This window comes from Acinonyx jubatus, chromosome B2 (assembly GCF_027475565.1).
Source record: "Acinonyx jubatus isolate Ajub_Pintada_27869175 chromosome B2, VMU_Ajub_asm_v1.0, whole genome shotgun sequence".
Taxonomy (NCBI): domain Eukaryota; kingdom Metazoa; phylum Chordata; class Mammalia; order Carnivora; family Felidae; genus Acinonyx; species Acinonyx jubatus.
In genome coordinates, this window is record NC_069385.1 from 92496760 (window position 1) to 92514340 (window position 17581).

The 17581-nt window shown below is 32.8% G+C and overlaps 1 protein-coding gene across 1 annotated transcript in view; it reads left to right on the forward strand.

Moving 5' to 3' along the window:
- The window catches only part of EYS (eyes shut homolog), a 1591614-nt gene that overhangs the window by 1011704 nt on the left and 562329 nt on the right, over window positions 1-17581 (forward strand). Inside the window, exon 27 of the mRNA XM_053222617.1 lies at window positions 12650-12800. Within this exon, the coding sequence (XP_053078592.1) occupies window positions 12650-12800 (151 nt within the window). The remainder of the gene's footprint in view (window positions 1-12649; window positions 12801-17581) is intronic.

A 17581-nucleotide genomic window follows, 5' to 3' on the forward strand; every position in this document is an offset into this window, starting at 1 on the left:
TATAATACCCAGATTACTTAGTTTATAGAAAAGGTAGACTAATCTACATAGTTGTAAGTTTCTCCATTTCTTTTCTCTTATAAAGCAGTTACGATTAATGTTTTATATCTTTAGATCCTATAGTTCTTGAACTGTAAAGCATTATGTTCCAGACACAATAATGAGAAAATATTTTTATTAATTCTCTATTCTCTATTTGCTCTTCCATAAAACTTCTTAATACAAATGATTAGAGCAGAAATCATATTCCAAAGGTAATTTATGTTAAAACTTTGTTATCTATTACTTTTTAAAAAATTATGTGATGAGTGTGTACAAATGTATTTATATGTTTATACCATATAGTTATATTTAAAGTTGAAGTTGTTTTTATCTAATTTTTAAAACCAGCATATAAAAAACAAATTGAAAACAATTTACATTTCTGTAGTACTCAATTTAGCTTAACATCTCACATGAGGCATTAGAACCTATACCTCTCTTTCAGCACTAAGTATGTCAGAATGTTCCAGCATCTCCATTTTGCTATTTTAAATATTATCTTCTATGATAACTGTTGAAGCCTTTTTGTAGGAGTCAATTCAAAGAACACTTTAAGAACAAACCAGTGTTTGTGAGTTTGGCTATATGCAGCTGATATAACTGAAAGCTAAAATTTTATGGTTCAGATCATCAATTTCCATTTCAATTTTATTGTCCATCTTCAAGCTCTGAAAGAATGGTCATAAGTGTGATTTCTGAGTCTAAAGTTGCTGCAATTTGAGACCCTATAAATATAGATGTCATAGTGATGATGGATTTAATGCTGTACTGGGTTTGCCTAAACAAGTCTTCCCAGAGCAGCTTTTGTCTGACTCCAAGTGATGGATGATGGAACCCAATTGCTCATGAAACTTTATTGTTCTGTGTGTATGTGTGTGGCCATGCATGTATGTGTGTTTTTGATAGAAGTGAACATTCATCAGCCATTCTCAAATATATTATCCTTTGATTTCCATGAATTTCCTATAATTCATTATAACTAGTCTCTTGGGCAGACGTACACATTGCAGAGGTTAACCATTACAACTTAACATCTATATGATGGCTTGCCTGTCTATTTCTCCCCTTGGTATATCAGAGGAAGTCAAAGAAAGCAGTAGGGTTTTGGAATCAGAGATTAAGAAATCCCAGCTCTGGAACCATTAGCAGTGGATTTGGACAAGTTGTTTGCTCTGTTCAAGCCTCTGAACCCTGATTATTTCAGAGGTAGAATGGGGATAATAATAATGTTTAGAGTAAACAAGATAATGCAATATAGAACATTTAGTATATCTAATATGGGTAAATAAAGAAAGTATGAATACGTTTCACCTAAAATATATGGTGGTAATAAATGTCTAGATGAGCTAGATCTCTGCATTTCAACAGATTTCCATTGAAAACTGTATTTTCTGTAGTTCATTCAACATTATTTTTCTCAGTTTTGTGTTCTTTAGTTTTTTTTTTGCTTTGACTCAGTAGTTTTCTAACTGTTGATAATAATACCACTTCTATTATAATTACCTACTCCATTGTTTTATAATATTCTTATTCTATCAGTATTATCCTTAGTTCATGTAATCTGTTGTTATATGGTAAATATACTTCTTATTTTCTCAATTATGTATAATTTAAATCTAACTTGAGAAAACCAAAAATTCTTTTGTGTATATGATATACAAATATTATTATGGGCTTATCCACTTTATGACCTGGATTTAAACAATAAATTTAGAGCAACTAGAATCCTGATACTTTGAAGACAGAAGTACACAACTGCATATGGAGCATAAAATGGGAAGCGGGTGGTAAAGCAAGAGAGTTACAGGTTAAACACTTCCAGGGAAAGAGTGAGTTTAAGATTGTCTAACCTGGAATGAAAGAGAGAAACAGACATCCAGTTTAACAACAGTCTGAATAAACATACTTATGTACTATGTCCCTACAAAATCTATGTTGAAGTCTTAAGCCCAAGTACCTTAGAATGTGATTGTATCTGGATTATGGTTAAATGTGGTTATGTGGATGGGCCCTAATCAAGTATGACTGATGTCCTTACTAGAAGGCGAAGAGACAGCCAGAAGTATGTGTGCACAGAGGAAAGACCATATGAGGATACAAGGAAAAAGCAGAAGATTGGGCTCTCAGGGTAAACAAAATAGGCTAATACCCTGATCTTAGATTCCCAACCCCAGATCTGTGTGAAAATAAATTTTGGTTAAGTCCCCCAGTCAGTGGTACTTTGTTAGGTTAGACATAGGAGACTAAGACACCAAACAAAATCAGTCAACCAAACAAAAAAACCTAACATTTATAGAGTGTCTGACTTTTTTTGCTAATTGCTCGTTTTCTATTCAACAATCAAGAAATGAGTGGATTGCATAATTTTTACCATTACCATACTTGTACATTGCATTTATGGATATGGAAATTGAGTATCAAAAAAGTTAGTAGTCTTGCCTATTTGTCTCATCCCATTTTCCTGCAAACATTCCAGCACACAGGACATGATTGTGCTCCAGCACCCCCCAGGTTTTCTTTCAATTTACTCAAATCCCTCCTGCCTCCAGGGGCTTTTGCATATGATGTTGCCTCTGCCCAGCACATTCTTACCTAATTCTGCTGGTCTACTGATTCCTACTTATTTTTCAGATTCCATGTCAAATCTTAACCTCCTTGAAAATGTGTTCCCTGAGATCTCAGTTTAAATCAGCCCACAACTCTTTTAAGCATTTTGATGCTTACTATATGTTATCTTCTCTCTTGAGATTTGAATTACAAAAGATGCCACTAATGCTGTCAATCTTGTATCCTACCATGGACTGTCTTGCCTGACACATAATAATGTTGAAAGATACCTGCAAGATAAATTAAGACTAAATATCTCCTAGATAATAAATGACGAAGCTGACAGTCAGAAGGAATTCTTTGTCTCCAGAGTCCATGCTTACCCTCTTTTTTTCTTAAAAGTGTGTGTATACATATTTTGTATGCATAGATATTACATTCATATGTTTATACATTAAGTAATTTAGAAAAGGATTAGGGAACAGAAGTAATGTAGGTATTTCTAAAATGAAATTCAAATGAGCAAACAGCATATATGGTATGAGGTAGCTACCGTGCCTCATTTACTCTCTCCGTTCCCAAATAAAAGAAGTGTGATACAGCAGAATAATCCAGAATCCCCAGTAACATTTCCTAAGGCAAATAGGCTTTATTAGTAATTGTGGAACTGCGGCTAGATTAAACTGAAAGTATTCATCAGTATGTTGAGTTTTGTGGAACTTAATTCTGTAAATAATCTGACTAGGGACATACTCTTTAAATTCTCATTACGAAATCATTAGCACTCTTTGAAATTGTGATGTGCTGACCAACCCCAACAGAGAATGTTAAGTATAAACAATTGTACTGTAAGCTATCCATTAGCTCCTAATGTCTTTGGAACTCCAAGGGCAGATTTTTAAATTCAGGAATGAAAGGGGGTTCTCTGAGGATGATTTCATCACCAGATCACTTTATATGTTTCTGTGTGCTTTTTGATCCTCCCCTTATTTCTCTGAATAATCAGACTTCCTCTATTACTTCCATGTCTGGTATTTTCTTGAATTGTTTTGAAGGAAGTCACAAAACAACCAAATGAGGGATTGCCCATGGTAGAAATTAAGGTACTACTATATGAATCTCTTAAAAACTAAAAAATTGTATTTCACAATTATTCTGCTGGTTTACTTTATCCTTTTAATGCTTTAGAAAAATAAAAATTTAAATATATTCTGTGAATATTCAGAAATTATGAATATCATGTTTAAAATATTTATATAATTTTATCAAATATAAGGTCTAAAATGTATTAAATTAATTTATGAGATTTTATTAGTGTTTTTTTTTCAATTTTTTAATGTTTATTTATTATTGAGAGACAGAGAGACACAGCGTGAGCAGGGGAGGGGTAGAGACAGGGGGAGACACAGAATCTGAAGTAGGCTCCAGGCTCTGAGCTGTCAGTACAGAGCCCAACGCGGGACTCAAACTCACAAACTGTGAGATCATGACCTGGGCAGAAGTCAGTCGCCTAACCAACTGAGCCACCAGGCACCCCAGTTAGTGTTCTTTTCTAAAGTAGATATTTCATCTCAAGGAATTGTGACTAGAAGTGGCTTATTGCTCATAATGATAAAGATAATAATTGGATATATTGTTCCTAATTAAATTTAATCAGTGATCTTAGTATCTAATAATCTAATATCAATTAGATATATAATATCAATAATCTAATATCAACTGAGTATTGTTTTACAGATCCTGAAATATAATTTAATTAGAACCACTATAATTAATATATGATATTAACCATCTCACTGATATTTAATCTTGATTACAAATGCAAAAATATATTTTAAAAATCCATTTATCCAGTGGGAATATCTGAAATTTTATCAGGGAACAGTCTTTGAGAAGAATTATGACATGATGTGGAAACCCTTTTCTTCCATATAAGAACACAAAGGAAAAGAAAAATGTCCTCAAGGTTCCCAAAGAATGAACCCCAAAAGAAAAATTAACTAGTATAATACTGAGTTTAGAACTCGCCAGAAAACAACTCAATTGCATGATATTTTCAATACTAAATTCAGAGCTTTCAGCTACTATTTGCTCAGCTGCCCATAATTGTTAGAAAATCTAACTATGGCTAAATGAATGCCAACCATTACTTTGCCAGTAGAAAGTCCCATGAGCACAGGGATAATCCTATCCTAACATGGAGACCAGGGCCAGACTGTGGTCACAGTGGAGGTGGTATCTAAGCACCTGGAAGCCTGTGGGCTTGTTAAGGGAATAGTTGATGTATTTCTAGGAACATAGTTGTTGTTATAAACTAAAATGCTAAATTGATTTTTCAAGGTCAGTAGGCCAATGCCTTAGTTTTATTAAAAAGCTAAAGATGGACAAATCATAACTCTGCCAATTGAAGGGCTATTTTTTCACTGGAGACACAAAGCAGTTATATAACACAAGAAAACACTACGTAATTGAATGCAAAAATGAATGGCACGCTGTTGGTGGTATTAGATGGTTAAGATATCATTAATACTGAAAATATTGGTAGCATTTTAGGTAGTAAGTGAAGCTTAAGTACGTTCTTAAGTATTAGCAGCATTTAAGTGGATAGAAGAGAAACCTAGGCAGGTTTCTCTTGGTTTAAATTTCAAGTGAAGATTTTTAGACTTAATTTTTTGATAGTGACCTACTATCCAAAGTTTTTTTTTTTTTCTTTGATGTTTATTTATTTACTTTGAGAGAAAGAGAACACTTGTGGGAGTGGGCAAGCAGAAGATGGGTGGAGGGAAAGAGAGGGAGAGAGAGAATCCCAAGCAGGCTCTGCACTGTCAGTGCAGAGCCCAACACAGGGCTCAATATCATAACCTAAGCCAAAATCAAGAGACAGACACTTAACTGACTGAGCCACCTAGGCACCCCTACCATCAAAGTTTTAAATCAAGAAGTTTAACTTACTTTTTTTCAAGGATGGGATGAAAAGTGGAAGCTGGGAGCAATTCCATGTCACCTGTGGAAACTACCTGAATATATATGGTAGGAATTGAATTGGCCTTCTTAACAGAAATATCCCCTATTTATGTTTAATTCCCTTTTAAAAAATCAATTTTTATAGTGAACTTACTAAATTTCTTCTAAGTTAAATGCATATAAAATAACCCTAGAAGGGCACCTGGGTGGCTTAGTCAGTTAAGCCCCATGTAGGGCTCTGCACTGACAGAGCAGAGCTTGCTTGGGATTCTCTGTCTCCTCTCTCTCAGCTTCTCTTTCTTTCTCTCTCTCAAAATAAACCAATAAAACTAATAAAATAGTGTATTGGCATCAAATATATCAATTGAGGTCTATCTTTTATTTCTGTTTGTGAATAGACAGTTTAGGGGTCTAAATCCTCCCTGAAAATATAATTGTTTTGATTTTATAGTAATTTCTTTATATGTTTATGGCTGATTAAATAAATTAATGGTGTTTTTTGATTTTCTTTTAGATTTTATGTTGAGAGAGAGGGACAGGGAAGAAGGGAGGGAGAGAGGGGAGAGTAAGAAGGAGAGAGAATCTCAAGCAGACTCCACGCTCAGCACGGGCCCTGTGTGGAGCTCAATCTCACGACCCTGGGATGGTGACCTGAGCCAAAATCAGAAGTCAGACTTAACCGACTGAGCCACCTAGGCACCCCAATGGTGTTTTCAGTATAAATATGATAGGCAGTTAATAAGGAAAATACATGCATGTACATGTTCTATATTGAGGTTTATCACTGGCAATTAAAGACTGCTTTCTTAAATAAAAGATGGAAGTCAGTAATTTTAAACAATGACTTTTATAACACTGAAGAATAATCAGATGAGAGAGTTAATACCCAACATAATGGAATTTTACTATTTGCTGTCTTTTTGATCATATATGTGTAAGATTGGCCTATTCCATGTATTCCTTCTAGGCTTTGCTAAGACATGTGGAAGCTTAGAAATTGTTGCTGTATGATGATAGGCATGCAAATAATAAAACAGTCGGTCACCCACATCTCTATTGTGTTCAGCATAGTTATTTGACCTTTCCTGGCATCTACCCTGACTACCTAAATGTAATGAATAGAATTTATGGCCCACTAAACTTTTCTTTCAGGTTCTAATTGGTGGAGAGTTGTTAATGATTACTATTATGTGAATACAAATGACAAATATGAGCAATCACTGCAAGTTTGGGAGAAGAATAATTACAGGTAGTTCAAACACCAGGAATCCTGAAAAGAGTTCAATGTATATTTATAATTATGCAAAAAAAATTTGTTCTACTCATTTGACCTTTAAAGCACCCCGTGTGCTGATTTTAGAGAAAGCATTACAAAGCCTTGATGGAAAAATTTTACACTGCATGGTGTGCTAGGCAAACTGTATCATCAGCAAATGCTAAACAATAATGTTGTAAGACTGTTTTCTTACGTTCAGTCAATTCCTGTTAGATTCAATCGGACACAATCAGAACAGCATTGCCTCCACTCTAATGAGCCTAAGGGGAAAGATATGTCTGCTGTTAAAAAGTGTGTCTCTTGAATAAAGTAACAATCCTGCTAGATGAAATATTAGAATTGCATTTTCGGCAAAGAACACATGATGGTCTACATTGTTATAATGGACATTTACTTACTTTCATCTTTCTTCAGCTTAGCTGCCAGCTCTCTGGAATAGGTGTATGAGAAAAGATAATATGCCATCCATGTATTCATTTACAATGGGTAATTTATTTCAGAAATGATAATAGCTTTGAAAACAAGAATAACCAATGCAGAATTTTAAGTATGAAAGAAAAATTCCCATACTTACCCAAAGGTGAAAGCCTACAGAATTAGTGTATAGGAAATAGTGTTTTTGATGGTGAAGAAATTTCCCCTCTGAGACAATGAATAGAAATTGTACTACAATAATAAAAACCATAATAAATTTTAAAGAAAAGCCACCAATGTGATATATTTATAATTAGTCTCCTACCATCATATATGAATCTTTCCCTAGTACTCTTGAGTTCTTCTGTTTGTTTATTCAGGTGATGGCAGGTCTATAGCTTAGAGTTGATAATCAAAAGCCAGTCACCTGATATGTTACTATTCATGCAGAAAACCTTTTTAAGGAATTAATGTGGCTAACACAAATTAAGAGAGACAGGTCTTGAGATTTTAACAAAAACTATTATCAGGTCCAGCTCCAATTAAAGAATCAAATTCCATACTCTGTTAACATTAATACTGTTTCACTGATGTGATTAGAAGGTAATATAAAAGATCTTCCTATACGTTGGGTCAAATGATAGCTCTGTATTCTCAGTACTGTAGGTATCAAAATCAGTATCAGTCAGAACTTTACCAAATAAACAGATCCAGCAGAAGATATATATTAAGAGATTTATTTCAAGGAATTGGCTTATATGATCGTGGCATCTGTCTGGATAAGTACAAAGTCTGAGGGGCAGGTCTGCAGACTGGAAACCTCTGGGTGGGGGCTAATGCTACAATCCACAGGTGGAATTTCTTCAAGGGAACTTCAGTTTTGCTTGTAAAGCCTTTCAGTTGATGAATGAGGTCTACTCAAATTTTGAAGGGTCATCTCCTTTACTTAAAGTCAACTGCTTGTAGATGTTAACCACACGTACAAAATGCCTTAACAGCAACACCTAGATTAGTGTTTGAATAACAGGAGACTGTAGCCTAGCTAAATTGCCACACAAAACTAACCATCACAGACACAGTAGATTGAGAAAAAAGTTTGAAGAAAATTTAGGAATATATAATGGAAATGTTGAGAAAGCTTATATACCGCAAATTAACTTCTAGAAATTTTCCTAATACATGGATGTGTGTATCAAGATGCATGAAACAGTCATATATTTTAGTTTTACAGAAAAGAGTGAAAATACAAAGATTCCCAAATACCAATGATTGAACATTTTAGAAATAAAGTACAAACATATGAACTATTACTATACATTCATGAAAGTTAATAGTTTGGAATAACATTAACATACATAAATGTCTTATGTTATTAAATTAACAAAGAAGGCAAACTCCAAAAGAGTTTATATGTTACATTCCCAACTTCAGGGAACATTCTGTAATGAACTGACAGTTTTAAATTACAATACAGTTATAATGGTTCCTTCTGATAAATGCGGGTTATTGTGCCTTTTTCCTCTTTGATATTTTCAGCATTTTATGAAATATCTTCTAATAAATAGAGTAAAGTACATGCTATCTTCAAAAGAAAAATGCTGTCATTCGTTAAGCACCCCTTTTATTTCAGATAGTGTCTTGTAAAACTGCTCATTATTCAACACATACTGTAGTGTTTGCCACATACAAGGCCCTGTTGTACGTATGAGGATACAGGAGTAACATAACAAAGGCCTCTGTCTCCTCATACTGTTGACATTGTAGTGCATGAACTATAATCTCCATACAGAATAGCATGTTCCACATGCTTAAAGTAGTGAAGCTTAAAGATCTGGTATTGAACTGAACTCTCATTCTCAACTATAGACAGACAAAGCCCTTAAAACTCCACTTTATTCATTTCGCTTCTAGCCTTCACCATCTCTCAAAATCTCACACTGTAATATCTCTTATTCTTCACTCTTCCTCTCATAATCATCATAATCACACAGAGGTCAGTTCTGGAATATTTCTACTCTGTATTTGTGTGTGGTCTGTATTGCACAACTTAGAACCATTGTGTATTGAATTAATATGTATTTTATATCACACTTTTTCATTATTCTCTAGTCAGATCCATAAGAGTAAACACCACTGTTGAATATGGACTAGATACAGATCTTTAAAGGAAGAAAAAAAAATGTTCTTCTCATTTGGATAAAATATTCTAATTTGTAATATAAATATGTAAATACATATGCATATGTATTTTAGATACATATATGCAGGTGTGTATGCACACCTGTATGTACATGTGTGTATGTATACAGGCATGTGTATTCCTTTAAATTTTAGAATTTAGAATGTAGAATAACTTTTGTTATTGTTATTGTATTGTCTTGATTAAAAATGCCATGGACAACATTTGGAATAAAAAATAGATTCTTAATGATAAACATGTTGAAGTGTCAAAAAATCTTTTAAGAAGAGTTCGAACAGAGAATACTTGGTATACCAAATATTAAAATAAATTGTCTCACTAGAGTAATTAAAGAAATATACTCGGAATCAAGTACACTGAAGAGCTATAAAATACGAAATGAAGAAATACTATATACATGAAATATTATTGTGAATATTAGTGACCTTCAAATCCATGTATAAACATAAAATATAGGCAAATATTTATTTCTTTGTTGGGAAGGATTTTCATTCAGAGAATATGTTGAAAATACTAATAGATCTTATATGAGTAGAAATATAAAACTAAACATTTACTTCTGGGAACATTTCCTAAGATTAAATAAGAGTGATATGACCTCATAAATTAGTATCATGTACATATTTATCACTTTAAAATCTTAGAAACTAAATATCCAACAATATGTTATGTAGTCACATAAGAGAAATTATGCACATCAGAAAAATTTAATTTAGATGTATAATTATTGACCGATATTTTATTGATATAATTATAAAAACATAAAATTAAATATGATTACCCTGTTGATTATTTTTAAAAACAAAATTTAACAGTAAATTTCAAAGATCTTAGTGGCTTTATTCAGTGATTCATGAATATGTATGTATTGTATATATATTATCTTTTCAGTTATTATAGCTATAATCAACAGCCAAATAAATATGTTTGATGGCTTAATGGGTTTCCTTTGCTTCATGAAATATGGGAAATTTGTTCATTAACAAAGTCTTAGTGAATAATTGCTAATACTATTTCAATATCACAAAACAGTATGAAATATTTTTCCAAACATTAAAATTTAAAGATTGATTGGAGAAAAGTAGTTGTGCTTTTTATTTTTATCATTTAATGAATAACTTCCTAGAAGCTGTATCCTCCCTAAGATATTTTTAACAGCTTAATTGTAAGAAGTAATTAACCCAGAAAGCTTCTAGTTTGCTTCTAAATACAGCATCCAAGAATATCAAATGGGTTCTAAAAATGTTCAGTACATTTTTTCCCATGTTCTTAATATACAGACCAGCATGATCTTTTCAAAAACTTTTCAGAACTTTCTTTATTATAGCATTAATATTGGCTGCCATGTTATACATGGTTTTAGTTTTATTAACTTTGTATCATGATATAGATAAAAGGAGGATGCAAAAAAAATCTCCAAATATTTTTTAAGAAAAAATGTATATGCATTATAGATATGATTTATTTCATTGCTCCTATTCTTTATTCACTACAAAAATGTGTAAATGTGTGTGTGTGTGTGTGTGTATTCACATATACAGAACACATTTTCTGGGGTCATGAGAACATTTCTACAATTGACCATATGCTGGGCTATGCAGGCTAAGTGAATAAATTTCAAGAATCAGAAGCAAACAGAATATTCTTTGAATAAGCTTGATTTGAGCTTTTATAGTATTTTATAATATAAAAGATAACCAGGAAGTCCCTGTACAGTTCTGAATAATCTTGGGCCAAACAAACAAAAAAAGCACAAAAGAAATTAGAAAATACTTTGAATAGATGATGAGGAAGAACTTTTTGTGCATAGCTAAATTTATTCTTAGAAGTTTACAATCTTGAGAGCTTATGTTAGGTTAAACAGCCTAGAAGCAGGAGAGTAAATTAAGCCCAAAGAAAGTGAAAAGATGAAAATCATAAAAATAAGAACAGAAGCTAATTGAGTAGAAAATAAACATAGGATGGCAACTATCAACAATGCCAAAAGTGTGTTCTTTGAAATTGGCTACTCCCTACCAAGATTAATCTACAAAACAAATAAAATGAGAAAAAGCACACATAGCCAATATTATAAGAAAGAGAGACATTGTTAGAGTCTCAACACCAATTACATCTTTACTGGCAATAATGTTAGGCATAAATATATTTTATGCCAATATTTTGGATAAATAAAAGTATTTTATGCCAGTAATTTTGAAAATTCAGGTTAAATGAAAATGTTTCTAAAAAAACACAACTTATTAAAATAGATGTGATAATACATATATATCTGCATTGATTAAATACATTAAATCCATCCTTAGTAACTTCCTCAAAGAAAACTCCAAGTCCAGCGGGCTGTACTAGTGAATTCTACAAATATTGAAAAGTAGAGATAGCGTCAATATTTTATTAACTTTCTGAAATAATAAAAGGACAGCATCATCTTGATACCAAAATTTAATAAGAGTAATACCAAGACAGGAGGGCTGAGGCCAATTACTCTGTTTAACATATATATTCCTTAATATATAGAAGAGTGAATCCTGTGTTATGTAAAATCGACATACATTACGGCCAAGTAAATTTATTTCAGAAATGCATTCAAACATTAAAAAAAACAGCATAATTCATCACAATAAAGAGAAAAAAAATTTTTTTTGATAATCTCAATTCAAAAAGATAAACAAAGTAAGAGGATTTATACTTCAAATATCTGGACTTAATAAAAAGTATCAGTATTTCAGACAGTGTGATATTGGTACAGGGGTAGAAGTATAGACCAATAAAATAGAGTGCCTGGGAACATACTCACTCACACACACTCACTCCTATAGTCAAAGGTATGTTGTACACTGGATAACCATATTTAAACCTGATTCTTTTCAATATTTTTCACACAGAAAATTAGACAATGTAAAAAACTGAAGTAGAATATTATGCTCTTAATGTCACTGATGGGAATGTTCCATTTATTATCAGAATTTATTTCATTAAGTGATTGCCACAATTTGTTGTTTTGTCAAAATTTAACTTTGTATTTATGTACTTAAAACATTAAGGGTTTCTAATTTAGAACAGATTAATCTACTGATAACTTTGTTGGCTTTATGGTGAGATAATCTGTTTACTTAAATGTTTCTTCTTTTGTTAATAGCTTAATTAATTGGTCAAATGTTTATACAACACATGCTAAAACCATAAATTTTTTCCCTAAATGGTTGCAGGCAAGAATTTGATCCATGTAGAGCTGAACTGACTATTTTAGGAAGGACTATGAAAACAAGTGAATCTATCAATCACATATCTGGAAAACCCTTGCCAGAATCAGGATCTGTCTTTATTGGTGGTTTTCCATATCTTCGTGGAACAAACCAGGTATTTCTATTGATATCTTAAAATATATTTATTATGTCATTGTATGAAAAACAGATTGGAAAATTTTAGAAAAGTTTCCTAGTTGATGGAGCTGTCTTCATGGTTTTGAAAAGAGAGCATGAACAGTTCTACTAAGATATCCTACTGAAGCATACTAAAAGTTTACTGTTCTCATTGTACAGAATTGCTTTGGTTGTCAGGCTGCTTTCCCATCTTATGGCTATACATGTGCATTATACTTAATGATAATTTTAAACATATGGGCTTTTGTTCACTCCTATGCTAGTGATTTCCTTGGATATATGAGTGGGTCGGCTCAAGAACACACCACAAATCTGATTCAGGAAATGGATCTGGAAGACCATTCCCAGTCTCCACTTCATATTGGGTTTTTAAAATGTAAAAATGTTCTCTGCAGAGGTTGTGCATATGCCAACCCATACTCTAAATTTTCATTTAGATAATTAGTTTATTGTCTTCATTATTAACCTATATTTTTGGATAAGAGCTTTCATGCTGACTTAAATGTTATTGATCATTGGCTCCATTTTACGTTATTATGGAGAATTACTTTCACAATTTAGGGTTGCTTGTTAAGTGTACCAATAGCTTATTACATCTTTTCTCTTACTGTATTTACAATTGTGCTTTACTTATGTGAACATACTATTTTAAAATACTGGAGATCTAAAGTGCTATTATTTCGAAGCCCCACAAGTAATATAAATTGGGTATAAATCTACTATTGGTAAGCTAAAAAAATTCAAAGCAAATTTACATAAAGAACAAAAGTCACTTGCATAGTTGATGTGATGCATATGCCTTCAGTGAAATAAGGGAATTCTTTATCTGTAAGCATGCAGACGTTATTTTAAATTCAGCTTTACTCCATTAGACTTTTTGTGACTTTTTCTATAGTAATGCACTTCACTGACTTTTTCCTAGATACAACAAGACTATAAGCTCTGTAAGAGTAAGACATTTCTGTTTTGTTTACCTTTTTATACCTCAAGGCAAGGACAGTTTCTGTCACATAGTAGGTGTCCATAAAACATCTTGTAAATGTATGATCAATTAAAGAATGGATGATAGGATTACAAAAAACTTACATAAATGAATCTTTAGTCATATATATATATATATATATATATATACACACATATATATATTTATGTATATATACATCCCAAGTAAAAGATGAGTTCTCATATAGAATTTAATATTTGTGGGCACAGATTAATTAACTGCAAGTTCTCAAGACTCAAGGAGCTATTACTCTGTTGAGGATACAGGAGCAGTATAGAAAAATAGAAGAGAAAACCTCCTAGTCTCCCTAGGGGAATAAGGGGGTTTGTAGTTAGGCATAGATGTGAGGGATGATCAAGTGCCTACCAGGTAAGTAATATGTAGGCTGTCATTCCAGGAAGACAAAATGTCACACACTCAGGCTTAGGTAATGGAAAGACCTAGGAGAGGGGGGGTGGGAGTGGAAATAACTCACTAATTGTGGAGGCATGGAGTTTGATGTGAAATGAGCAGAAGGAAGACTTGATGTTGGAAAAGGCAGGAGTCTGAGCATCATGGATCCTGTATAAAATGTAAAATATTATCTGTTTTTATACTGGTGCCTGTAGGAGCTATTTAAGAAGTTTGAACAAGTAGTGATCTTTAATAGTTTTTACTCTGAAGCACCTGAAGTATAGGATTGGAGGTATTTAGACTACAGGTCAAGAATTGATAAAGTTAGGTAATAGCAACAATTAAACAAGAAATGGTGTTGTGACAGTAAGGGTGAGAGGATGACTATGAAAGCTATCGAGCTCATAATAATTATAGGAAAAAAATGGAAAAAGTGGAATTTGAATTACCAGTTTGTCTTATGTAAGCAGAGAATGTATAGTGTCTTAAAAAAGATGGGGATCACAAGATTATTTATAAAGATGGCAAGTTCATTTTTGCATTTGCATTAATTTTGGGTAGAGATGATTTTCAAATATTACCAGCTGGTTTGCCATGACCACTAATTCTTCAATCCATTGCATCAGTACATTCCTGTTGCATATCATCCTATCAACGGGACATTGTGATATAGAGTAAGTCATTTGAAATATGGGCCTTGAGTTTTTAAGAGATCCTGAATATGGGAGTCTTTATACATGTGATGGTGGAAGCCACGATCACTGATTGGATTGATTTTGTAGAATGAGAGAAGAGAGGATTAATTATTGGAGATCAGCAATTTAAGAGTGGGCTAAAGAAGAGGGGCACCCGAAAACGGTTAAAGGGTAGAGGAATTGGTAATAGAACAAGGGGAAATATGTCACAAAGACAGAGTTTCCAAAAGGAGTCTATATGTTCAACACCAAAGCTACAAAAGGTCAACCAGCAGTTTCAGAAGAACAATAAGAGCAGGAAAAAAAATAACTTTTTAAGGAAGAATAAATGGAAGAAGAAATATTTTTGATTACTGTTTCTAGAGGCTTATTAATAAAAAGAGAAAGGTAGTTATCTAGGGGAGGACAGAGTATCAAAGTAGAGTTGCAGAAATAGGTAATAACTGACTATATTCTGAAGACTTTGTCATTCAAACCTTTGTTAGAAAGGATTAGCATTAACTAAGGGATACTCTCATAAAAACTTGATTCTCATTCTGTGATGTAGAACAACTGGACATTTGTCACAATCAATTTAGAGAAATTTGTGTGTAGACCAGTGAAGTTACCTTGAAATTAAAGGGACTGCTAACTAAGCAACTTTTCCCTCCTTGCTAAATATGCTGTGTTCCTGTATTTGGAAGATTTTATGTCAGTTCCTTATTGAATTTTTATTCTTATACTGTTACTCTCTCATAGTACTTATGTGTGTTATGTGTGTGTGACATTCACTTAAATTGCTATATATTGAATGATTGATACAAGCAAAATATAAAATGTCTATGATAATACTTAAAGAGAAATCATATGAATCAGAAAACAGAAACAACTTTGTGAACTTGTTTCTGTGCAGTATGGCCCCTTTGAATATCTAAGTATCATGCAGGCTGTAACTATCTAATTATTGTGTTCTGATTAAGAGCTGCTGTTTAAGCCCAGTGGGTTGTCAGTAGTCAGAAAATTAAAAACAACAGGTTTGCAGTATTAAACACTAAGAAAGAGAACTATAGTTGAGTCTTCAAGCCAGTAAGTACTAAGTTACACTTATTCTCTTGCCTCTAAGTTTCCAGTAATGTCTTTCTGTACTGGCTAGAGCCCCTCCACGTAATCAGAGCCCCTAATCCAATGCGTATATGCTGACAGGTTGTTTAATGTTTTCTTTAACAAAAACACACAGAGCTCAGTAGGGAGGAGAGAATGAAACAGTTAGGCATTTTCAGTTTTGTGCCTGAAGTGTGAAAAACTCTGTTTCCCCCTGAGGACCGTAAATGATAACTTCCAAAGTCCGAGAGTAAATGCCCCCTCTCTGGTGTAGGAAAACACTTTTCCTTAGTAGTGCATTAATTGTTTTATACTCTTCAATGCATGCGCTCCTGCCTTGGGTCTAAGTTGCTTAAGGACACCAAGCCTTAATTCTTTAACAAAGCACAAACCAAGTTACAATGGTATCAGCTTTTCTCTTTGCTAAATATAAAAGGAAATAAGATAATTATACAAAGAGATATTATTGTTAATCCTCTAGAGGATTTTTTTTCTTTCTGCAAAAATTGAAAACAAAATGTGTTCTGTAAAGATGCTAGTTATTTTTCACATTCAAGTCAACCACTAATATTAAAAACAGAATTTATGGTAGCATATACTTTTATATAGGATAGGAATTTTTGAAGACTCAGTGACTATCTTAATCCATTTGGGCTGCTATAACAAAAATACCACAAACATTAATTTTTCATAGTTACGAAGGTTGGGAAGTCCAAGATCATGGTGCTGGCAGGTTGGAGTCTGGTGAGGGCCCCTTTTCTGGTTCATAGACAGCTGCTGTCTTCTAACTGTGTCCTCAACGTTGGCAGAAAGAGTGAGAGAGTTCTCTGGGATCTCTTTTGTAAGGGCACTAATCCCATTCATGAGGGCTCCACCCTCATGACCTAATCACCTCCTGAAGACCTCCTCCTCCTAATACCAATTTATTGAGGACTAGGATTTTAATGTGAATTTTAGGGGGACACAGACTCTGAGTTCATAACAATGATTGATTAAAGAATCTAAATATTCATTTTAATTTTTAATTTCAACATAATAGATGAGTCCAATAATTATTAAAATTTTAAGTGAATCCCTTGAGAAAATAAGAATACTTTTGTAAAGCAAATAAGTATTATCTACTTTTTGTATGTTTAAAACATTGATTTACATATTCAATAATTAATCTGCTATAAAGCCATTCACTTTTACAAAAAACCCTGTCAATCATCTTCCATAAAAATCATTTAGCCAAAAAAGTGACTGTTAAATTAATAATCTAACACAGAATGACAGAATTCTCCTTTGGAAGTTGTGATTGATTCCTGAAGAATAAATGAAAAAGTCACCTCAGTTATCTATATTTCCCTTTCTGTTAAAATATTTTGGTAGTTTATATTACTCATCACAATTCATTATCAATTTAAAGAGGAAATGACACCTCAGTAAATTGTTTATGATAGACTATTAGAGAGGATGCTTGTCCACCTTTCTGAGCTCTTCCAAGATATTTGTTGTATGAATACTAGGTAATCAATCAGAAATAAATTGAAACACACCAGTGAAAAAAATTTTTAAAAGATGGCCACGTTCAGCCCTCTTGGGTTG